Source organism: Panthera onca, chromosome B3, assembly GCF_046562875.1.
Source record: "Panthera onca isolate mPanOnc1 chromosome B3, mPanOnc1 haplotype 2, whole genome shotgun sequence".
In the NCBI taxonomy this organism is placed as follows: domain Eukaryota; kingdom Metazoa; phylum Chordata; class Mammalia; order Carnivora; family Felidae; genus Panthera; species Panthera onca.
In genome coordinates this window covers 97,608,175-97,634,065 of record NC_138344.1, presented here as the reverse complement: position 1 = coordinate 97,634,065, position 25,891 = coordinate 97,608,175, and the positions used below count along the sequence as shown (strand labels likewise).

At 37.2% G+C, this 25,891-nt stretch overlaps 1 protein-coding gene across 4 annotated transcripts in view; it reads left to right on the top strand.

Annotated features, from left to right (window-relative positions):
- MAP4K5 (mitogen-activated protein kinase kinase kinase kinase 5) overlaps window positions 1–18,448 on the top strand; it is a 110,938-nt gene extending 92,490 nt beyond the window's left edge. For 3 of the 4 annotated variants that reach the window (XM_060619811.3, XM_060619810.3, XM_060619812.3), the window contains 8 exons: window positions 171–229; window positions 2,416–2,519; window positions 2,907–3,084; window positions 6,031–6,099; window positions 8,013–8,105; window positions 10,887–10,957; window positions 13,193–13,248; window positions 14,819–18,448. In XM_060619811.3, the coding sequence (XP_060475794.1) occupies window positions 171–229; window positions 2,416–2,519; window positions 2,907–3,084; window positions 6,031–6,099; window positions 8,013–8,105; window positions 10,887–10,957; window positions 13,193–13,248; window positions 14,819–14,906 (718 nt within the window). In that variant the 3' untranslated portion in view covers window positions 14,907–18,448. Of the gene's footprint in view, window positions 1–170; window positions 230–2,415; window positions 2,520–2,906; window positions 3,085–6,030; window positions 6,100–8,012; window positions 8,106–8,712; window positions 8,869–10,886; window positions 10,958–13,192; window positions 13,249–14,818 lie in introns of those variants that run through there. The other variant, XM_078448266.2, reaches the window with a different exon arrangement.
- Window positions 18,449–25,891: the final 7,443 nt, after the last annotated feature.

Here is a 25,891-nt window from a genome sequence, read left to right as displayed (position 1 = left end):
ATTATAAATACAAATTTCCAGGCCCTGCTTCAGTCCTAGGAAATGAGATAGTTTGGGGTCAGAATCCAAGACTGTTTTTTTTAAAGCTGCTTGACTGATGCAGCTAATTCACAGATCATTGTTTGGGAACCACCGCAGTAGAGTACATTTATATTGTCCTATGTTTTCAGAAAGTTTGCTTTAACAACAAAGATTCCTGATACAAAAGGCTGCCACAAATGTTGCATAGGTGAGTAAATGCTATTTTTCAAACTGGATAATTAGAACTTTGAACATTTTTTTAATTCTTTAAGGCTATGGAGAGTCTTATAGTATCAAATAGGAAGGAAAGGAGGCTTTATATTTCTTTTTAAAGAGTAGTTAAGGGGCCATTGGAGCACAAGACTCTATGGCAGGACATGGCATAAAAATGTTTAGAGGTAATAGTCCTAATGCTTTCACAGAACATAGTGTTCCTACAGTGTTCCTGGTTTTTAACCATAGTCCCTGAGGCTGTATCTCTGCTAATGTCCTAGTTTATCATTTATTACTTACCATTTATTTAACACTTTCGTTTTACATAACTGTTATTGCGTAGTGCTTTACGAACATTATTACAGGAGTTTAGCTAACTGAAGTTAGAGGGAACAGTCTACACAAGACCACCCTCACTTCTGATACCAGTTGCAAGTTTGGGGGGTTTCCAAAAACACCCTCGTGTTAAAAAAAATTCTCTAGAAAGACTCAGGACTCACTGAAAGTAGTTACATTCATAGTTATGGTAGGGATAGAGATTAAGATGAGCCAAGAGAAGACGTTCATAGGGCAGAGTCCAGGAATAGTGCCCAACATAGAGCTTCTGTTGTCCTCTCCCCATGGAGTAATGGGCAGTGTTACTTTTCTGGCAGTGATGTGGGATGGTGCACATGGAGTACTGCCACAGGGAGCATACATCAGCCTCAATACTCAACAGTTTTTATTAGGGCTCCATCACACAGGCATGAGTGATTGTCTACATGGCTGATCTCAATATCCAGTATCTCTAGAGGTCAGTTCGTACTGCATGACCCAAAGCCCCTACTCTAAATCACATTGTCAGTCTTTTGGCACGACTGTCCTTCACCCTAAGAACGTCCAGCATTGCAAGCCCCCAATCTAAATCATATTGTTGAGGCAATTCATTGACACAAGGCCCCAGGCAAATGAAGACACTCTTATCAGACATGACATTCTCCTGAGGCCTAGAGATTACCTTCCAAAGTGGGGGCGGGGGGGGGGGGCTGCGGAGGTGGGCACAGGCTAGACCTCTTTTGGAGCAAGGTTAAATTCTTTACTGTTTAATTATCTTATCTCATTTAACCCTCAGATAACCCCATGATACCTGGGATCAGATACCCAGATACCTGGGATCAGACCCGGTCTAATGACTTCAGATCCTGGGCTCATAACTTCCTGTTTAATTCTGTTTGTTGAAGCAGTGAGTGTATTCATTGGTCTTCATGCTGCATAGTTGCATAGTATATGTTCCTAGTTATAAACAAATTTCATGAGCATTTTCTAGGAAGAATCAGGTTCATATCTATTATCAGATTCCCAAGATCTATGACTCAAGAAAGGTCTAGAAGCTTATATATAATCTAAGATATAAACTCATAAATACATTAAGGTAGAGCTTATTGCAAATAACTACTCTTGTAATTGGTACACATAATTGTTGATGAGAGTCAAATTGGGGAGAAGGACAGACCAATATGAGTTTTTGTAGATTTGAGTCAAGAAAGTTACATCTTTAGTAAAATGTAAAAGTTAGGAAACTAGTAAACTAGTAAGACAAGTTTCCATCTTGACTTAAGTAGACAACTGTAAACTACTATACCAAGAATGAAATCATAGATTTCAGTTGCTTCCTAGACCTTCTCTTTCACTCAATTTACTTAAAAAACAAACAAACAAAACAAAAAACAAAAAAACCCAGCTCTTTAGGTTGCAAGTAAGTTTAGGTGTTTTAGTGCTTAAAATATCATCCTCGTAGAAAGTTCCTATGTTTAACAACCTAGCCTACTGAAGATGTTTAGAAGTAAATGTGTATGATTTAAAATTGAGATAAAGTGAAAAGGAAGGAGTAACAAAGCCAGAAGAGAAGACATCATCTTTCTTTACTTACTCTTACCACCCTGGTGAATAGAAACAATGATTTTCCTTTACCAGCTAAATTATCACTTAAAATAGTTTCTTCTTCCATCCATATTTTGATATTGATGGCAGGCCACATTTCATTGTTTTTCTCATATATCATCCCTGCCTTTATAAAGAAAGTGAGTTAGCTCTTATATTAGCATAGCTCAGTTGTTACTTTTAATTAACTAAAATAATTATGTTTTCACATCAAGGTAGTCAGTGTTTTGGTTATATCTGTTCTGCTTTGTTTCTTTCCAGTCAGAAACCCTTACACAGGACATAAATACCTCTGTGGAGCTTTACAGTCTGGAATTGTTTTACTCCAGTGGTATGAGCCTATGCAGAAGTTCATGTTGATAAAGGTATATATTACTCTGTAGTTTTCTTCTTTAGAAAATACTAGTGTGTAACTGAAGCTGAAAGTACAAGATCTCAGTACTACTATCTGGGGTCAGCACATTTATAGTTATTTATGGGTGTTTACTTGGTTTAGGGGTTCTTGCATTCTTGTTAAGATTTCCTCTTTAACTTATGTCAATAAACTTATAGAAGCATTGCAACCATAAAGATGAATATGGCCAATTCTCTAAAACTATTTTATAGAAAACTCATCCTTATCAAGATGTTAGATGTAATCCTTTTTTGAAGTAGATCAATCAAGGAGAAAATGAAAGCCTTTTTTTGGCTTTATTCAATGGTATGAGTGGAGAGATTGTTTCTAAGTTATACTTCTGTTTGTTTTTTCTCAGCACTTTGATTTTCCTTTGCCAAGTCCTTTGAATGTTTTTGAAATGCTGGTAATACCAGAACAGGAATACCCTATGGTCTGTGTAGCTATTAGCAAGGGCACCGAGTCAAATCAGGTCGTTCAGTTTGAGACAATCAATTTGAACTCTGCATCTTCATGGTTTACAGAAATTGGCGCAGGTAAGTGTTTTTAACCTGATGTTAAAACATTGATGCTTTTTCATGTAAAAGAATCAGAATAAGCTCAGTTAGCATGGGCTGGTTCAGAGCGTCAACATAGTTTCCCAAGTAAGCCCAGAGGAACATGTATATGTAGTTTATGATCTCTATTTGCCTGAGGCAATTGATACAAATTATTTTACCAAGGCAAAGTTTAATGATTCCTCACATATAAAGATCTTAAAATGTTACCACTTAATTTTTGAACTTAATAAATAAGTTTTCTACGGTATTTTTCAAATGTTATCAGCTTCTCAAGCAAAGAGATTTAGCTTGGTTCCTATCAGTTTCCCCCCACACACACTTCCTAGAATCATTATGTTCAAGTGCTTTTCAGATTTGACTAGAAGCTTCTCAGGTGTGACCTCCAAGCTTTACCATTTAAAGATACAGGAAAATAGCTCTTGGACTTTCTTAGAATGATGCGTTTGCCTAGGATTTTATCAAATATGTCTCAGTGAAAGCTCTAAAAAGGTTGGGAAGCTGATTCTTAAATTTTAAAGTTGGAACAAATCAACCAAGAATTTATTTTTTAAATCTGCATAGTAAGTGAAATGAAGGGAATCTTTTACCTTTTTTTTGTGCTAATCTGTTATTTGATCATCTGTAACCCTGTATTTATCATCTTTTTTTTTATATGTGAAGTCAAGCAAGCTTCAGTCATAACTATTTTCATTACTTACCACATAATATCCTCTATTACCTTGTGAAGAAGTTTGTTACAAGTATCAAGTTTGATGATTCTTATTAAATATCTTTGGCTTTTGCTCATTTGTAAGGCTAAATTGCAAGAATTCTTTATACAACCCAGCTATTGAAGTTATTGCAGAACCACACTAATGTCACTTTTAGAATAAGAATCAACATGAACCAGTGGTGTCCTAATAAATGTTTAACAACAGGCACTTGGGGTGCAGAGAAGCCTGGCTTGTAATAGTTGCCAATTCTGTGGTATAAATACTCCCACCAAGGGAATATTTCAAACTACCAACCTTGTGTCATGTGGCTCACAAAATTCCTGCAAATTTAACAACCCAGTTCAAGCCAGTTCCAGCATGCACGTGACTATAATCACTTTCTTTATGGACCAAGTCATAATTTACAGTAAAATAAGATTGTATTCTGTGCCGTCCCACCCCACCTACACTCCACCCCTTCTTTAACTTAATTGTTTAATGCTTTTGGTTGAGTTAGATGCATCCCTTCCTGTACAGCTGACAGATACAAATGACGTTGTTTTGTTATCCTGAAATATAAGCAGCCCAAATAGAAACATGTTTCTATTGTGTAGTTACTGTAAAAAGATGGGTTAAAGATCAGTTTATTTAAAAACCAAGATCATTTTTGGCAGATAGCCCTAACTTTTTTTTTTTCCTACTGGTTAGTATATGATAATAGTATAGAGCAAGTCATTTCATACAATTATTTAATATGTGTTTGCATCCACTTGCTTCTATTTGATATATTAAGTTGCATTGCTCAGGGGTAGACATTTAGTTAGTCCTCTTGTGAATTTGTGGGTTGGGGGGTTGAGGGTTTTTGTTGTTGTTGCTGTTTGGTTTTTTAATGCTTGAGGGTACTATTCTACCCACTTTTAACATTGTCTACGCTAAAATTAAGGCATACCCAAAATTACTTTCTGAGAGAGAGCCTGGACTCTGCTTAAGGTTAATCATTCACATCATCCGCTAGCAATGGTTGTCCTTATATTATGTAGGCTTCTCCATTTTTGCAAATGATTGTTAATCTACCTCCTGTCTGTCTTCATTTTTGAGTTCAGGCCTTGAATTGGCAACAGTTGTAACTGTTAAAATGAACTCCTGTTCTAAGACTGTCTTCAGTTTTAGTCTGATTTATTATTGTAGTATCTTTATCTCCAAGGATGGTCTTTAGCCTGTTATCAGCACTAAGTAAATATTTGCTGAATAAAAGCATGTATATAGATTTGTTGAGAAAAACTATTTTTTGGAGTGTTGCCTGAGGAACCAACAGTTTATTTTTTAACTTCTTTTAATTTCAGTTTAAATTCTTGTCTTTGAATGGGCTTTGGAAGGTCCAAAACACCCCAAAATAATATATAAAATTTTGTGTTTGTGTCAGATGTGCAGTTTTTAGGGAGAGGATCCATGGGCTTCCCAAAGAGATGTAATTAAAAATGACTGCCCTGAATTATCTAAAATCTTTTCTTCGATTTAGCTAGACCATTCAAGCAATCTGAGTGCCTAAAATGAATTATTTTACCACAATGTTTTACAAAAATGTCATCACATCTGTTAGCAGAGCGGCCCTGTGAATATCAGCAAAGTTCTGAAAGTTGCTTCCTTCAAGGATGTTGTTGACAGTATTGTTCATTATATTACTGTGTCCTCTTAATAAAGGAAGTCCTACTTATACATGCACACACCCCAACACCAGGAACGTTTCTCTTTGATCATAGTTTCATTAATCTTTTTTGCTTTTTCTGAATTACTGACTTATTTTTATCTCAGATGCTGTGATCACCTAACTGATGAGCTTGTTTCCATCCTCCCATTGGCTACTATAAAATACACAGCAAAATCTAGTCATTGTATAGCATGCATTTACTTTCTTCCCCGTATTTACCGTTGGCTTCAATTTATGTTTGTAACATCTTTCTAGAACTAGCTGAGGTATTAATTAAATGTAAACTTGAGCTTTTCTCAGCTCATTTAGCCATGCTTAGCATTTTAAGTTCTTTTCTAAGTTGACCTACGTAAATTCTTCTTAGAGATAACATAATTACAAAATACAATTTCTGTCTTTAATTTCAAAGACTAGTTTTAAATCACAGAAGAAAATAAGAATTTGTGTTGCTTTTCTAAGCTTTGGTTTTTAAAGCCTGTTGTGTAATGGTAACCCTGTTTTTTTTTTTTTACCCCTTCTAAGGCAGCCAACAGCTGGATTCCATTCATGTAACACAGTTGGAGAGAGATACCGTTTTAGTGTGTTTAGATAGTAAGTACTATCTTAAAGTTTATTCTGAGTATACTGCTTGATAGAACAGGTCTTTTCATGGAATTGATTCTATTAAGCTGTAATTCAAGATTTTTACTTTTCCACCTTAAGTGGTTTTGTTTTATTGATGAAAATCCTAAATTGGCTACAGATATTGTAATTAATTGGTTTGTTAATACTACTCTCTGTGACTTTTTCTTTATTTTGTTTGGCTACTTGGAAACATACTAGATAGTTTGCCATTACCGCGGAGTAAAATTTTGTGTAAAACTATTATGTGTAAATTCTGTATAAAACTATTCTGAGGGTTTTTTCCTACCTCATTATAATTGGAAAAAATAGAAGGTTATACTAGTATGGTCACTTTGTCATATAGCATGAACTTTTAGAATCATGTAGAAGTGACAGTGTAATGTACAGACAGATTTGACATCCTCACCTGCTAGTTGTGATTCTTTTGATGCAGGGAGAGATGTTATTGATAGATGTGTGTTGTACTATAAGCAATAGAGAAGCAGAAAAAACTTCAACAACAGAAATTATTTCAGTTTTCAAATGAAGCAGTCTGGTTCTTAAAAACTCACCTTATTTTTATGCAGTACATTGTGCAAGGTGAAATTCACCAAGACTTAGAATTATACTTGAAACTTGGCAATCTTTGCTATGTTTTGTCCATCCCAATGTTTTTTCAATTACTGGACCTGCCCATAGGTGTTCAGGGTAATTTTAAAAATTGCTCTACTACTTAATTTGCCTGTATTTTTGTCCTAACTTCTGTTCTCTAAAGAGTTCCTTAGTGGATTTCCCATAGGGCATCATAAAGACCATCTCATATTATAGACAAGTGAACAAACCCAAAGTGTTTCATTCACCCATCATCCTTTCTTTAAGTATTTTTGATTCTTTGAATACTGGTAAGATTGGAGTGTTCTTCTGTTACCTTAAAGTGTATTTAAGAAATTCTTTTTTATCTAACCAAGTGGGAAGTTCAGTACTGATTAAGCAAATAATCAGAATTTAATTTTAATAATACTGATCCTTTAATGTTGAAATCCCTAAAAACCTTCTGAGTCATCTAAGGAAAATAAATTGTGCTTAGTTTTCATTTTGCATTTTATATATTTTATCAAAATATATTTATATTTTATATATCTTATCAAAAAATGTTTTTAAAAGCTTTGATTAGCTAGGCCCTCCATATCCCAATTATTCAAGGTAAATGGAAAGTTGACTTTCTTGAGGTTTTTAAAAGGGAGTAGAGTAAGACGTTTAAAATGAGTTGCCAACTATAAGTCAGTTTCAGTAAGCAACAGTGGAGACAGGCCTATAATCACAAATCATAGTAGACAGATAAGAAAGTAATACACAGAACAAGTGTCTTCCAAGTCAGAGCTAAAGATGGTTAAATTAAAAAACAAATAGATGAAAAATAGATTTGTGTATATTCACCATCGCAGAGTTTACTTAAAAGAAATTATGACCCTTGAAAAGTACTATTTATTGCCCCTGTATGCCTCTGTAGAATACTATTCACATACTAAAGTTATGAATTACTGCAAATATTACATATCATATGTTATATAATGTGTAAGGGAAAAATTCTACTGATTGCTGAGTACTTGGACACCAAGTAGACACTTTGAAACATCATGCTTTTTAAAAATTGAGGGTGTAAGTGTTCCATATATCCTAAATGAAGAAAAAATAGCAGTGAAATTGCCATTTACTAAATGGTACTTTTATATCTTATAAAACATAGTGACAGTTTTCACCAGTCATGCTTGAATCATGATAAATAGCTGAACTTAATTAAGACTGTTTGTTCTATATCCATGTAGAATCCACATATCAAGTTACATTTATTTTAGCAGATTTTCATTTCCAGTTTTGACTTGCTTTTTCTTTTTTTTAAGAATTTGTAAAAATAGTAAATCTACAAGGAAAACTAAAATCAAGTAAGAAACTGGCCTCTGAGCTAAGTTTTGATTTTCGCATTGAATCTGTAGGTAAGTCTCCCTTATTATTTTTTTAACTTAAATATAATTGACATACAATATCCTGTTTGAGGTATACATCATAGTCATCTGATATTTTTATATATTATGAAATGATCCCCACAATAAATCTGGTTGCCATCTGTCACCATACAAAGTTATTACAGCATTGTTGACTCTATTCCTTATACTGTACATTACATCCCTGTGACTTCTTTGTTTTATAACTGGAAGTTTATTCCCCTACAACTATTTTGCCCAAGCCTCCTTTTTTAATAACGTGTTCAGAATACTTGACTTTTTGTTCATTCCCTACTTAGGATTGTCTAGACCAGCACTGTCTCATAGAAGTTTCAGTGATAGAGAAATGTTCTGTGTGCTCTTAAATATAGTAGTCATTAACCATACCTGTTGAGTACTTGAAACGTGGCTAGTGCTACATTTTAATTTTGTAAATTTTAATGTGTTTTTAATGTTAATAGCCACATGTAGCTAGTCGCTATGTTGTATTGGACAGTGCAGGTCTAGATCATAATCTTTTATTGTTATTTCCTGGGTATTTAAAACTTGAAATCATTTTTTTTAAATTTCTGTTCATTGTTCCCTTTGCTGCATGAAGTGAATTAAGTACTTCTCCCAGTTTTTTCCAAATCATAAAGGTATTTGTGTGATGTGATTAATGGTGTTAGATATGCTGTAATTCTTTGCCATGTAAGATGGGGTGTGCTGATGGTTATTGCTTTTAGGTCTATTTATATATAAATAACTAGTTTCCCACGGGACTCGGAAACTAATATGCCATTTTAATTTGCTTCCTTTTCAATGAGTGTTTCACTCTGTGTAATTACTCATTGGTTTTATGATAAAAATTATTGTATTTTATTATTGTTTGCATCCTCATTGGCTATTTGTCAGTAAATATTTTCCCCAGGGATGATAGAACTTAGGGGAAAAAAATGCCATGGCTGGGAATATTTTGAACAATTTATGATATGACTCTACTGTAGGTCAAAAATAGTTAAAACAAAGTTGGCAATTTGGACCATAAAAAATGCATGTTTCTCATTAAATGTTAAATGTTTCTCATTATTTAGAAAGTTTTTATCCTAAGTATTTTAATGGTTTCTTAACTGGAATTTTGCCCTGTCGCAGAGTACGTTCATCCCACTATGTAAATATCTTACATAAAAGTGATTTGCTTGCAGTTGGAAATTTTAATTTATTGAAGCAGGAAACCTGAACTTTCTGTAGATGGTAGGACAGAAGGGATGTTGGAACTAGTTTCTTCTTTTACTCCTTTATGTGCTGGATACTGCATACCAATTTCTAAGATTTAATATTTTCAGTAGGGATTCTGACATACAGATCTTTAGTTCCTTTTCATTTTAACTGAAACATACTGCTACCTAAACTTTTTTATACATGCCACATTTTTTTAGGGAATTTTAATTGTTACACAAAAGTTTGGTTCTCTTAAGCTATCATCCCTCCTTGCTAGTGAACTTTGAAATAATTACAAGGATCCTGCTGGGTAAAGAAAAAGAGTCCCTTTAAATCACTTTTTAAAAATAAAACCAGTAACTGGGTTTTTTATTTGTCACAGTTAGTGAAACTTGTGTGATTTGTTATGTAAGATACTTTTATTTTCAGTGAGCTAACTTAACCCAGAACATTTTTACATTAACTTTTTACAGACTCCATGTTCTAGTAAGAAATAAAATGCTTCAATCACATTCTCCCATTACCTTTACTGGTGTAGGGCATATGGCTAACTCTCCAACAATCAAATGGGTTCTCTCCCTCATTCTTCCTTCCTTCCTCCCTCCCTCACTGACTGTAGTTTCATGACTGCAGCCTCCTCCAGGAAGGGCCCAGAGGCCCTGCTCCCCTTCCCCACAATTGTGGAGCCTGCCTCCTCTGTTTCTGAACCTCTAAGTTACCCCATAAGGGTGCCTCAGTGGGCCCAGGCCTGTGCTTGAAACCAGGCAGAACATAGAGATGGATAAGGCACAGCAGGAACAGGTCTCCCCCCCAGAGACCTTCAGGCCACACCAGGGGAACATGGGAGATGGGTGAGGAGCAGGAGGGGCTGAAGCATGCCATGTGGCCATACTTTGGGGTCATGGTCACTGCTGAATCTAAAGCCACTGGGAAGGTGGGCATGCTTGGCTGTGAAGTGTCATAGGACAGTGGGGCCTACAAATCCAGGGCAGAGGCACAGGGGCTCCGTGTGACAGCAGTGACTACTCTAACTGGTAGACCCTCCCAGTAAGAATTGGCTCACAGATCGTAAATATTCAGTGTGCAGTTACATTTTGGATTGTAAGGTTTATTTTTTCAAATAAATGTTGTAATAGGGAGAATGTGAGTATAAATAAAAAGATGCTTCCTTTTAGCTATTCTAAATATATAACAGTATTTAAATAACCATGTTTTTGATCCAAAAAAACAATTATGTGTGTTTTATTATTTTATTCACCTAAGACAAAAGATAGTATATGAAAGAGAAATTAATATGTTGATATCCAGCTCATCAGAAGTTAGCCTGTGTCTAAACGAATGCCTGTTACATATGTCTTTGAAAGCTTTCATGACCCTGCCTCAATAAATTATTTGAGCTTAGGCATGGCTTGGCCACAAACATGTTGGGAACAGATGGTCTAGACAGTGGGATCTTGCACCAAGCACTTGGGGAGAGCTTTACATTAGTATTTATTAAAAACAGTCAAAGAAAATGTGTAATGAATTACTCTCTGCTTTATTTTAGTTTCAGTTCTCTCTAATCTTTTTTAGTATGCCTTCAAGATAGTGTGTTGGCTTTCTGGAAACATGGAATGCAGGGTAAAAGCTTCAAGTCAGATGAGGTAAGATTTCTTACATTCATTTGATGAATTTTCTTTCTGAACCCACATTACCATGTTTAGTGCCTTTAATGCTATGAACTGATAGAGCAAAATTGCCAGTATTTTCCTTTCAGATAATGTTCAGTTTCTTACTCATTGTATGATTCTTCTGTGGCCACAAGGAATTGTCAAACATGAGTTTGCACACTTCAGTCCTCTCATCTGTCATTTGTAAATGTGGTTGCCAAGATTGCTTATACTTCTCTAAATTTAATAAGCCTTTTCCATACTCTATAAATGTGTAGCTTATTTTTAATATTACACTTAAAATTCTAAATTAATATGTATTAGATCACAGGACTAAGGAAAAAAATCTAAGAAAATTCACTCATTTAGTAGATACTTATTGAGTACCAACTACGTACAAGACACTATTATAGCACTGTAAGGTATAATGAAGTGTTATAAATAATATCAAACCTTTATAACATCTGTGTTTCAGGCTCTTTACAAATATTAGCTTATATTTAAGGCTAATAATTAAATGGGGTTAGGTCCTATTCATATTCCCATTTTTTTTCTTTTTTATAGGCACAGACTGGTTAAGTAACTTGCCCAGAGTTAAGTGGCTAGTTAAATGGTAGAGTCTGGATTTTAAGGGTCTCCAAAAATCACTTCTAGCTAAGATAATCAGGCTACATTTCATGCAGGAGATGGGACTTGGAATTCACCTTGAGAGATGAATCCTAGTAGTTAGCTAACATGTACCATTTCCCACTTGTGTCTTTTACACTATAGTCTCACACATGTGTGGACTTATTTTAAAGCTAAGTCTTCTACTTGAATTATCTCTAGTTTTATCCATGCTCTTATATATATGTAACTGATTATTTGTACCTTTTCCATGAACATGGGATTAGAATGCTTCCAAGAGAAAATGACATAAATCAGCTGTCTTTGAATATGTCAGTTTACTTACGTCACTAAATGTCACCAGACCCCTGCACTTAATGAAACCTGTAGCCCTACTTACTGCCATAAAATTAATTGTCCCTAGATCCTTTTTTCAGTGTGCCACTCCTATGGTTGGAAATCTGCAGAAAATACTTGATGTTCACTATATTAAGTACAAATTGTATTTCCTTTTTTTTAAACTCATTTTGCTTACCTCTTTATGTTCTCATCCTTCAATTTGGGCCTAGCTATTATATTTATAAAGTAATATTCAACCATTCCAGTCCACAGTGATTGGCACATTTCTGGACTTACTCTCTGAAAATCAGCTCCATGTGGTATAGCACCTCATTAGTTTCCCACTTCAAGTTTACTAATTCTGTCTTCCCAGCTAGACTACAAGTTCATTGATAACAGACTATTTTTATACTTATTTTATATCCACACTTTTATAGTTTGGATTCCTCCAAAAGCTTGACCCTAAGACAAGGAATCAAGTGCAGGTAGTTTATTGGTAGTAGATCCCAGAAAACAAGTGATGGAGTGCAGAGTATAAGATGGAGAGGGGAAAAAGCCATTAAAGAGCACATTAATAAACTGGTTCCCACTATGGGCAACCAGGGCTTAATCCCAAAGGGACCACTGAGGAAGGGTATAGAGCACACCTCAAAATAGACTCATTGAAGGGGGTGCGTTTATACACCAACTGCTGTCCCTCTTGAGTAAGGGTTACTCCCAAGGGTATAAGCTCCCCACATTTGGGAATCGTACCTGTGCATGTGTGAGTGTACCTTCTACAGCTTTGGAGAAAACAGAGCAAAGGAATACCATAGATAATACTGATGTAAGATACTAGCACATGGAAGTGCCCACCACAACTCTGTAGAACTCAGGGGCCTGTGGGGTGCCACCGTGAGCATCTGCACTGACACAAAGGGAAGAGTAGGGGCTCTGCAGTCCAGCAAACCTGTATTCAAATCCTGGGTCTGCCAGTTAGATGGTCTTAAGCAACTTATTCAACTTCTCTGAGCCGTAGTGGTTTTTTCCCCAATAATATGGGGATTATAATATATATCACAAAGAGTTATTCTAAGGAAAGTACCTGACCCATACCAGATGTTCCATAAATACTGGTTTATTTCTACCATTAAGGCAGTCAAAAAAACTTATGAAAATTTATTTCACTTGAGGAATTGAGCCTATCAAAAATTATCCGTCTCTTTAATAATGGTTCTAAGTGGTTTTTAAATTATGATTTAAATAATATGGGGATAAAGGTATTACTGATATTTTCTTTCATAGGTTACCCAGGAAATTTCAGACGAAACAAGAGTTTTCCGCTTATTGGGATCAGACAGGTAATAGTTTGGTTGTTTTAATTTCATTACCAAATGAATTTAGTGGTTGTGTTCTTAATTCTAATATCAGCCTATAACTGTGTTTCAAACAAAATTCTTAGAAGGCTCAGCAACTCTGAGAAATAACCCTGTATCGGGGCGCCTGGGTGGCTCAGTCGGTTCAGCATCCGACTTCAGCTCAGGTCATGATCTCACGGCTTGTGAGTTCGAGCCCCGTGTCGGACTCTGTGCTGCCAGCTCAGAGCCTGGAGCCTCTTCAGATTCTGTGTCTTTCTCTCTCTCTTTGCCCCTCCCCTGCTCATTCTCTGTCTCTCTCTGTCTCTCAAAAATAAATAAACATTAAAAAAAATTTTTTTTAAATATCCCTGTACATTTATTGTGAGAGAGAAGAATTAGTCGATTAAGCGATCTTTTTGTCAATGTGAAGATCGTGTTTCTAGAGATAGTTACATTCAGCCAAGACAGTGTGTTTATGTCCCTAGTACCATGACATATTTCAGACCCCTTTTGTTTTCATCATTTGTTCCTGGTTTGTTACCTTCCATTAACTATTACTGCATAAACCCAGCAGGATATGCACCTCCTGACATTTGCTTTTATATCAGAAAATATTCGGCTCCATTTCTGGTCAGTCTAAATTAGAAGGAATTATGTGGTCTCTGCGATCAGAATGAAAGATAAGTTCCAAAACTGCCGTCTTAGGAAAAAATTAGTAGTTTTTGTTCTCCAAAGTCCATATTGTCTACCTGTGCAACTAATAAAGTCCCCTTCCCTTCCTGTCTTCCCACCAAAAGTTGTTAGTGCAGCAAAATTGGCCGTTGTAATATGCATCAGTCCTGAGGCAAGGATTAAGAACCTCTGCTCTTCAAATTCAGGCTAGTCACAGAATCACTATTTGGATGAGCGTCTCGTAGAATCCTGTTTTATTCTCATTCATTCCCTTCTCGTTGTGTATATCATTGACCCTCGAACAACACAGGTTGGAACTGCATGGGTCCACTTGTATGCAGACTTTTTTCAATAGAGTTCAGTACTGTAAATGTATTTTCTCTTATGATTTTCTTAATAACTTTTTTCTCCAGCTTACATTATTGTAAGAATATAGTATATAATGCATATAACACACAAAATATGTGTCAGTCAACTGTTTATGTTATCAGTAAGGTTTCCAGTCACCAGTAGGTTATTAATAGTTAAGTTTGGGGGGAGTTAAAAGTTACGCATGGATTTTCAACTGTGCAGGGCGTCAGTGCCCCGAACCCTCATGTTGTTCTAGAATCAGCTGTATTCTAAAAGCTTTATTTTACTTTCTATTGGCATATATAAATAAGCAAATTTGATTTTAGTTGGAATAAGATGAGACTATCCTGAAATGTTTTCAATATCTCATATTCATAAATTCATCAGTCCTTAGTTTTGTTTTTAAGCTATAAAGTGTAGAGCAGAATTTGACAGTGCACCTGTGATCTTTTTGAACAGTGATATTCTTTCACGGTTTGATATCAGTATTTGAATGAAGCATGCAATCTCTGTCTTCACTCTTAAGTCTTTTGTTTTGGTTTAATTGCAGGGTTGTCGTTTTGGAAAGTAGGCCAACAGAAAATCCTACTGCACACAGCAATCTGTACATCTTGGCTGGACATGAGAATAGTTACTAAACACCAAAACTATCTCCAGTGACAGGAAAATGAGTATACTCCATTGAAAGCAAAACTCTCTTAAGTTCAGTACAAACTACACTAGGATTTACTTTAGCTCTTAATGGGTTCTATCTCAAGTGATCTGTACTTTAAGGTGGAATTCAATATTTCTGTAGCTGGAAACAGCGATTCTATCTTGCCACTGTGTGGTGGTTATATCAAGTTTGCTTAATAAAAGCTATGAGACAAATAGTCCTCTAGTTCCAGGAAACACAGTCTTTTTAAAAAAAAATAATGTTTGTAACAAGGGTGCCATGATATTTTTAGATAACAGCTCACGTGATTATCTTCAGAAAGATAAATTTAGTGACAGTTTTCTTGTTTTATACCATGTTTGATTCCTTCTTAATGAACATAATTTGATAAAGAAATTATCAAAGAAGCCTTTCACTTTTACATTGGCCATTCTGTATGTTTTTGTAAAATAGAATATTTAATCCTTATTTATTAATCTCTTGCTGGAGTGGTGTAATGTATGTAACTTTTAGCAGAGGAGGGTTTCAGAGCAGCTTAATTTTTTTTATAATGTATAAAAATTTTGTTTACCTTCCAAGAGTAGTACTTTGAGGGGTTAAAGGCAGAGTGTTTGGGTTCAGTGCATACATGCAGTTTTACTTAATACAAGTATTTTATAATACAGTATCATCCAGAATCGCCTTAAAAGGGAGTTTTGTGTTTTCAATTATAGATAGTTGCAGGGGGTCATACAGAAGATACTGATAATGGCTGAAGTATTGTTAAAGGGGTATGTATGTCTAGATGTGACTACCATGTGTATGTATTCTCGACAAGCAGTATAATATACCTGTGATTTTTTTTTTACATTAGGGATAATGCATAATAAATTAATATTCATATATATTATCATCCCGAATGTAAGGGGGGATGTATTTAACTGCCCATGATATGTATTTTACTTATACTGTACCACAGGGGAGACTGTAAAGCAGCTACGTGTGTAATCTTGGGTTTTTTCACATATGTAGGTATTCATTTTGAGTAGGTTTAAGAAAAAAAATATTTAAATGAAATTGAATTCCTGATGGGATAGTATAAATAAGTATTATAAAAACCAGTATTCTGAAAATAAGAAAGGATAGGGCCATTTTTGAGTTTGCTTCTCTTTTGCTATTGTTAGTACTCAGAGTTGAAGTGTCACGTTGGTACCTGTTGTCCTAACACATTTACTGAGAACAGCTAGCATTGAGATCACGAACAAGAGGCTAGCAATAGCAAACTATAGATTACTTCAGCAGTTACTTGAGAAGAAAACAGTAGAACGATCTCATTCAGTCTTTACCAGCTCTGTAAAATAGGGAGTGTTATCATCTCCATTTTCCAGATGAGGAAATAAGCGTTTAGCAAAGTTAAGAGACTTACCCAGTTCACACAGCAAGTTGGTGGTTGAGCCAGACCGTGAGTCTTGTGACTCTGTTCTTTTCACTATGCAATACGCAAACAATAAAATGTTATGCAAATAAAATATAAAGTAAATTTTCTTTTAAAATGCACATCGATATGATTTCAGCAAGTGTGTGCCTGTTTATTTTGGGTATGTTAAATGGGGCCCCGGACTGAAGGACACTGGATACAATAGATGGCAGGGGACCCCGCTCAAAACGAAATATTTACATACATACTGGATACAAAGACCAATGCCCTCCTCTCACTGAATCCTGGCAGCCAGACCTTCCCACGCCAACAGTATTGGAAGTCTTCTCTGTGCAGTCTGGCCAGTTCAAGTGGAAAGACCTAAATAGATCCTGACTTGAAAATCATAGTTAACATGCCCTCCACTCCATGCATCCAGACCTATGATATTAATAATTTTTAAACAACCAAGACATATGAAATACCTGAGGAAAACCTGTAACATAAAAGGGAGAAAACAGTTATGGGAAAGAAGCACTTAGAGGCAACAGACTATGCAGGATAATGTCAAAAGAAAAAATACATATTCTGAAAGATGTTGCAAGTATGAGTCAAGAGTAGAGTACTAAAAAAGGAGCTTTCAGAAAATAAAAAGCTCTTAGAAAATATGATAGCATAGCTGAATAATTCAGTAGAAGCTTTAGAATATAAAGTTGAAGAAATTTCTCAGAAAATAAAAAGAAATGGAAACATTGGGGGAAGCGGGGGGGGGGGGGGGGGGGAGGGGAGTTAAGACTAATAGCCGGGGAGGCCCGTTATCCAAAAGAAACAACAAAGAAGAAATCAGTAGAGTATTTCAAGAAGTTTTTCCAGTACTGAAGAACTTCAGATCCCAGATTGAAAAGACACAATAGATTTTAAAAATCTGTACCAAAGCACATCATTGTGAAATTTCAGAGACATGGGAGCCAAAGAGAAGATCTGTGTTTCCAAAGGAAAGGGGAAAGTCATACATCAAGGAATAAGAATCAGGATAGCTTCAAATTTCACCAGAAGCAGTGCCTTCAAAACTCAGAAAGAAATTTCCAACCCAAACTTCTGGATCCAAATAAATTATTAATCAAACCTAAGGGTAAAAATTAAGATATTTTTGGTAGTACAAGCTCTCAAAAACTGTACCTCCCATATAGCCTTTCTCAGGAAGCTACTAGAAGATGTGCTTCATAAAAATAAGGGCATAAATTAAGCAAAATGAAGACGTTAGACGCAGAAAATGGGTTTCCACACAGGAGGGAGATGGAAATCCCTGGTAGATGGTGATGGGGTATCCAAGGATGACACTACACCAGGCGTGGAGAGCATACCAGCATACTAGAAACTCCTGGAGAGACTAAGATTAAACTGATAAAATACTTGATGCATCTCAGTATCTTAAGACACCTAGCAAAGAGTAAGAGATTCCTCCTAAAACAGACTGAGAAAAGAACTGAGAGTAAGATCATTTTCTTTGGAGACCCCAGAAAATGGGAGTGAGGGACTTAGAATATTGAGATGGAGAGGTGGGAAATGTTGACATAAGGGTGCATTATTGAAGTCCTTGCTGTGTGGACAGTGGCAGCTTGATTCTACCAGGTCTTTTGAGAAGCTGTGTGATAGCTCCCATGATGGTCTCCTGAAAGACAAGTGCCTGGGGCATTTATCTACAGACTCCCACTCATGGTTGAGTTGTTGCTGGGGCATTACGGGCATGCTCCCCTGAAGTGTACTGTGTGCATCTGGCCAGGGAGGCTCCTTAAGTGTCAGAGAAGGCCCTGAAGCAGACAGCTGAAAGAGCAGGCAATAAATCTGAGCCTATTTAGAACTATCCACCACCTCTAAAATCAGAGGTGGGTGGAGGGGATGTTTCTCAAGGTCCTCAAGGTCTTTCAATCAGTGATGGTATCATTTCTAAGCAAAAACTTATGAAAGACTGGAGTGCCTGGGTGGCTCAGTTAAGTGTTCAACTTTGGCTCAGGTCATGATCTCCCAGCTTGTGGGTTCAAGTCCCGCACCGAGCTCTGTGTTGACAGTTTGCAGCTTGGAGCCTGCTTTGGATTCTGTGTCTCCCTCCCCTACTCGTTCTCTCTCTCTTTGTCTCTCAAAAATAAAAGCATTAAAAAAATTTTTTTTTAATCTAAAACTGAAATCTGACCCCCCCCCCACAAAAAACAAAAAAAAACCTGGCAGTTAATTAACTCCAGAAAAGCAAAATGGTGTATAGAAAAGAAATGATGTCCAGTGTTTGAATGACATAGCATTGTTAACAGCAAATATGAATCTAATCAAAATTACAGCATACTTGTAGTGGGAGAGGACATGGTGTTATGGATATAAGGTAGAAAAATATCTAGATCCTCATCTTCCATAGTAGGAAATCAATGGATAATACCTAAAAATTAAATATCAAGAAATAGATGGGTCACCTGGGTGGCTCAGTCAGTAAAGCGTCTGACTCTTGGTTTGCAGCTCAGGTCATGATCTCACAGTTCAATTTGAGTTCAAGCCCTGCATCAGGCTCTGTGCTGACAGCATAGAGCCTGCTTGGGATTCTTTCTCTCCCTGCCCCTCCCCTGCTTGAAGTCTCTCTCTTCTCAAAATAAATAAACACTTAAAAAAAAAAAATCAAGAAATAGCTTATGTGGGGCACCTGGGTGGCTCAGTCGGTTAAGCATCCAACTCTTGGTTTTGTCTCAGGTCATGGTCTCAGAGCCATGAGATCAAGGCCCACACCCACCCGGAGTCAGGCTCTGCACTGGGCATGGAGCCTGCTTAAGATTCTCCCTCCCTCTCTGTCTACTTCTCCCTCCTCCCTCTCCCTCTCTCCCCCCCCCCCCCCCACCTCTCTCTCAAAAAAAAAAAAAAATATATCTACCTTGACAAAGGAGCAAGTCAAGTGTTTTCATTCTCACAACTTGTTATTTATAGAGATCCTAGTCACTTTCCTAAACCTAGAAAACAAAGAAATTTTTAAAAAAAATTGAAAGATTTGGAAAGGAATAAAAATACCATTTGCAAAAAAACTGTTAGAAATCATGAATTTGGAAAAGCAGCTGGATGCACTGCCAGCATTATACATCTGTATACCTGTAATAAAGAGAAGATGAAATTTTAGGATTCCATTTACAATACAGGAAACTATCAAATATGTAAGAAAAATGAGATGCAAGCTCTGTATACTTGAAACTAACAAAACCTCAATGAAATTAAAGAAGACCTAAGTAAATGGCAGATGATGCCACGTTGATGAATTAGGTTTGATATTGTAAAGCTGCCAGTTGATTTAAAGATTCTGTGTGATTCCAGCAGATACTTTTATGGAGATTGACAAATTGACTCTAAAATTACATAAAATGCAAAGGGTCAGGAATACTCATGACAAGCTTTTTGGGGTTTTTTTGTTTGTTTTGTTTTGTTTTTTTAGAGAGAAAGAGCAGGAGCTGGGGAGACAGGCAGAGGGAGAATCTTAAGCAGACTCCATGCTCAGCGCCAGCCTGACAAGGAGCTCAATCCCACAACCCTGGGATCATGACTTGAGCCAAAATCAAAGAGTCAGACTCAACTGATTGAGCCACCCAGGTACCCCAGCTTAAGACAACCTTGAAGAAAAAAAACAAACCTGGGAGTCTTAGGCTACCAGATTTCAAGAGATGATAAAGCTACTATAGCAGTTAAGATGGGGTGACATTGGCATGAAGACAGACAATGAAATACAATCGTGAGTCCAGAAACACACCCACACTTACCTTATTTTTTGACAGATACTGCCCTGGAATGAAGGATAACCTTTTCAATAAATTATGTTGAAACAATAACAGAATATCAAGGGAATCTTGACTGCTACCTCACACAACAAAAAGAAATACCAGATAGACTGTAAATAATCTAAAATATATACAACTATAATTCTTTTAAAATAAAACATCTTCACAAACTTGGGATAAGCAAAGATTTCCCAAACAGAACAGTAAGACTTTGACCATAAAAGGAAAAGTTGGTAAAATAGACTTAATTAAAATACTCTGTTCATCTAAGGACACCTTTACAAGAAGGAAAAGACAAGGCACAAAATGGAAAAGAGACTTGCATTACACAAGACCTACCCAGAAGACCCAAAGAACTTCCACAAATCATTAAGAAAAAGGCAGATAGGGGCACCTGTCTGGCTGAGTCCATAGAGCACATGACTCTTGATCTCAGGGTTGGGAGTTCAAGCCCCACACTGGGTGTAGAGATTACTTAAAAAATCTTTAAAAACAAAAAAGGCAGACAACACAACAGAAGAATGGACAAAAGATTTTGAACAAGCACTCTACCAAAGGTAACATCCAAGTAGTCAATAAATACACGGAAATGTATCCAACTTCCTTGGTGGTCAGATGAATACAAATTAAAACAACAACGCAGTACTTTTACACAACCACCAAAATGGCTAAAATGAAAAGGACAGACAAAAACAAATATTGGTGAGATTGTGGACAAGCCAAGGCATTTATACTGCTAGTGGCAATGTAAAATGGTGCAGCACTTTGGAAAACAGTTTGGCAATTCCTTAAAAATGTTAAGCATGGATTTGCCATGTGACCCAGCAATTCCACTCTGAGGTATCTTCCCAAGAGAAAACATGTGCACATAAAAACTTGTATGCAAATGCCCAAAACTGAATTCATACCAGCCAAAAAGTGGAAGCAACCCAAATATTCACCAACTGGGAAAAGGGTAAACAAAGTATGTTCTATCCATGCAATGAAATACTATTCAGCAATGAAAAGGAACAACATGCTGATACATGCTACAATGCAGATGAACCTTAAGAACATGTTAAGTAAAAGAAACTAGTCACAGGGGGGTGCCTGGGCAGCTCAGTTGGTTGAGTGTCTGACTTTGGCTCAGGTCATCATCTCACAGTCCATGAGTTCAAGCCCCGCATCGAGCTCTGTGCTAACAGCTCAGAGCCTGGAGCCTGCTTCAGATTCTGTGTCTCCCTCTCTGTATGCCCTTCCCCCACTCGTGCTCTCTCTCCTCTCAAAAAATAAACATTAAAAAAAAGAAAAGAAAAAGAAACGAGTCACAAAAGATCACATATTGTAATGATTCCATTTCTATGAAATGCCCAGGAAAGATAAATCTATGGAGACAGAAGGTAGATTAGGGGCAGGTGCACAGGGCAGGGGTTCAGAATACAGAGTGATTGTGAGTGAGCATGAGGTTTCTTTCTGAGATGATGGGAATGTTCTAAAATTAGACCCTGATGATAGCTGCACAACTGTAAACTTATTAAAATCATTTATTTGTACACTTCAAATACAATTTGTACACTTTGCACATTTTTTGTACATTTTATTATACTTTAAGTGTACCTAAATAAAGCTAAACAGAAAAAGCATATCCAAGGGGTCAGGAAACACTTTAAGAGGTATTCAAAGTCATTAGTTACCAGAGAAATACAAATGAAAACAATAACGCCACTACCAAATAAGACCACAGCACAATACTATCACACATGAATGACTAAATACTATCACACACTAGAATGATTAAAATGAAAGAAGACAATATGAAGTGTTGACGAGGGTGTGGAACAACAGGGACTCACATACTGCTTGTAGGAGTGCAAATTGGTACAATCACTTGGAAAAACTAAAGCTGAACAGGCACGTAAGCTCAGAACCCAGCATTTCCAATCCTAGATGTACATCTCAAAAACATGTTTACCAAAAAGCTATATGACTGTTCCTAGCAACATTATCCATTGTTGCCCCAAACTGAAAATAACCCAAAAGTCCATTTACAGTTGAAAGGGTAAGTTTCGGTATAGTCACAAGTCAAAATACTGCAAGTCAGAAAGGAGGAACTACCAACAAGAGCGTGCACTTCAATCCATATCTCTGAAGGAAATACAGTATTTGGAAATGTAACGATGGGAGGTAAAGAGTATTCTAGTCAGAGGAAACTGCATCTGAAATCAACATAATTGAGACTTAAGCTCCTGTGTCAGGGTTCCTCTGCTCTTCTTTGGTTGTTATGAAGAAAATCTGTAGAACTGGGCTCAGAGAACACCCGGCTGCAGGAGCCAGTGAACGGCCCCTTGGGGCCTCAGGAGAAATCCACTTCTGCAGTGTCCGTTCAGGCAAGATTGAGGTTCTGAGGGAAGAGAGAACCTGCTTGGCCATGGAGGGTGAGAGGCCTTGAACAACAGTCACGCTGAGACAGATACCCAAAGCAGAAGAAGGAATAGATGGCTTTTAACGAAAGGGCAAATGGATGCTGAGCTGGTAAAAGCAACAGATGTCCTGTGTAGTTATAAACCATCACGTGGCGAAGCTTAAAAAAAAAAACCCAAGCCACTCCCCGTGTGTGAGTGAAATAGTTCATTAAATCATTACGATTCTCACCCACAAGTTCTTCCCTCGGTAATTTTGGTAAGTTTAAGATTTAGCACACTCTGAATCTAAATTAAATCTATCCGTGTATATAACATTTAACTTTAGATATAGGACTTCATCCTGGTCTTTTTTCTCAAATCTAAATCTTCCTGGATTAGTTACTTCACTGTGATTCTTTGTGATAACTACGGGACATAGGAATCCAGTGATCTGAGTCCTTGAGCACCTGCCAGAGCAACCCAACCATTTGACGTGTAACTGCTCCACATAAACCACTGACCATATCAAGCTTTCACATATATATTTCTGTTTATGGTTTCTGAAAACCCACGGTGAATACCAGCATCCACTTAAATTTCTTAAAGCGCAGTACAAAGTCTTCTCCTCCAGGATCCCACAACCTCCTGTGCATCCTTTATTAAAGCTCCTATTACATATAATAAGTAGGAATTCTTTTCTCTCGTTTTTTTAAATTGTTTACAATTTATTTTAGAGAGGGAAAGCGAGAGTGGGAGAGAGGGGCAGAGGGAGAGAGGGAGAGAGAGGATCTCAAGCAGGTACCGTGCCCGGCACAGAGCCCAGCGTGGAGCTCGATCCTATGATCCTGGGATCATGACCTGAGCCAAAATCAAGACTTGGACGCTCAGCCGACTCAGCCACCCAGGTGCCCAGGAATCCCTTTCTCTCTTAAGGCTAAGGAACAGTAACACTTAGATTTGCATCCCCAGCACCTAACAGTTCCTGACATACAGTATGTAGGTAGTAAATATTTGTTGTATTGAACGACACTAGAACGAACATTATGAGTCAGTGATGCAGTAACTCACTCATGTATAACTAAGAAATTTTTCTTTGACTCTTAAGAGTCTTGCTCCTGTAAAATGCAGATACATTGCAAATACCTTCCAATTTTCTGAAAGACAGGACAGTATTGGGAGTAAATCATTTAAAAATATTGAGCCTAAATGTATCAGAGTCTAGGCAACAAAACAAGAAACAACACTAGGGGCGCCTGGGTGGCTCAGTCAGTTAAGCGTCTGACTGCGGCTCAGGTCATGATCTCACGGTTCATGACTTCAATCCCCACGTCGGTTGCTGTGCTGACAGCTCAGAGCCTGGAGCCTGCTTCGGACTCTGTGTCTCCCTCTCTCTCTGCCCCTCCCCTGCTTGGTGCTCTGCCTCTCTGTCTCTCTCAAAAATGAATAAACATTTTTAAAAAATAGAAAAAAAACAACACTAACCATTTTACTAGAGAATTAATACGTGGACTTGGAGGACTGACAAAGCAGAAATAGGACACGAAGGGAACCAGGAACAACCGCTGCAGGAAGCAATTACTACCAATAAGGGCTGGAGGAACGAAAGGGGCCAGTTTGGGATCACTAGAACCTGGCGACTCAGAGGAGAAGACCCACAAGACTGGCGCTCTGACCTCTGTGGAGGGGCTGCTGCCCGGCTGCCACAGGCTCATCAGGAGCTCAGAGGAAGGGTCCCAGGAAGTTGGGGCTCCTACCTCGAGAAGAGGAGCTGCCGGGCTGATGCCGGTACCTCTGAAGGTGTGGAATAATTCGGGTTCTGGAAGGGGCAAAAGAAGTTGAAGCTAGGGAGATAAGGAAGAGCCAGAGAAATGGAAAGAAAGGTTTTTTTTTTTTTCATTTTCCACTCTTCATCCTCCTCCTTGTGTCTCCAGTTGGTCCAACCTTACTGGAATGGATTCTGAAAATATCGTTTGCAGAATTGCAGCCCCCTGCATAACAGAACAGAATATATAGAAGGGTTACTTTGGAACCAAAAGACATTAAATAGGCAAATAATACATCTAGGGGCAATATTTGACCTAGACTGTTATGGAGGGAACACTTCACATATAATCCCCCAAAGAGGGACTAACATGCTATCTAAACAACGCAAATACCAAGAGTGTCACCTAATAAATTATATGTGTCACTTTCCCTTAACTAATTTTCTAGTATCTGTAAAGTTGGAATTATAGAGGCACCAAAAGGAGGTATAATTGCTTTATCTCCATTCTACTGTGGCCCTTTATCTAGGCAGTGCTTTTAGGAAGATTTAATAAAAAAGACTCATGTGATAGTTATCTGCAACTAATGCTAAGTGAATTCTCTCTTCTGCAAATTACTTTTTCCTTGTATTACCATATAATTCTCTATATGGCTACATTTTAACAAGCGCAACTTAGAACAGAAACTTTCAGTATCTGGTAAAGCAACAATAAATTAATATTCTTGACATATATCTTAAAATTAATAAAATGTCATCTAATCAATTATGATTAGCCAAAAGACACTAACATTCTACTTTTTCATTGTGGTTCCATAAATTCACATGGTTAGCTTAAACTCTTCCCAGCCTTTGAAAATGCATGTGGATTCTGGTTTCCAGTATTATAGCATACCCTTCTTTGAGAGAGGCTTCCAACATTCAATTTAATTCAGCATATACCTACCGTGGGTGTCACACTGTACTTGGAGGGATACAAACATGAACAAAACAAAGTCCATGCTCTCAGTGGGCTCACAGTCTAATTTGAGATGGTCATAGGCAAAAGAGCTCTAACACCGGGCAGACTGGCAACATGGTGGAGAGAGATTGGTTCCAGCTGGAGGATCTGTTAAAGTTTTTGTGTAGGGGCACCTGGGTGGCTCAGTTGGTTAAGTGTTTGACTTTGGCTCAGATCATGATCTCGCGGTTCATGAGTTTGAGCCCCACATCTGGCTCTCTGCTGTCAGCGCAGAGCCTGTTTCAGATCCTCGCTCTCTCTCTCTCTCTCTCTCTCTCCCTCTCTTTGTCAAAAAATAAATCAGCATTTAAGACTTTTTGTATAATGTGGCATTTGACCTGGGTCTTAAAGATGGTTCCAATTTTCTTTTTGAGATAAGTTGAAGATTATTTGCAAATGCCATCTTATTAGTCTTCATATTTATCAAGCATACTGTAGTTCCCATTATTTTAAAAGTTAAATCTTATCTTCCCAACTTGAAACTGTGTGTGTGTGTGTGTGTGTGTGTGTGTGTGTTAGATTTACACATACACACTCTCCTTTATCAAACTCTCTACTTGATCTTAAGATAGTAATGGTAGGAATCACTAGAACACAGAAAACGAAGACTTTTTTTTTAATTGTTGCCT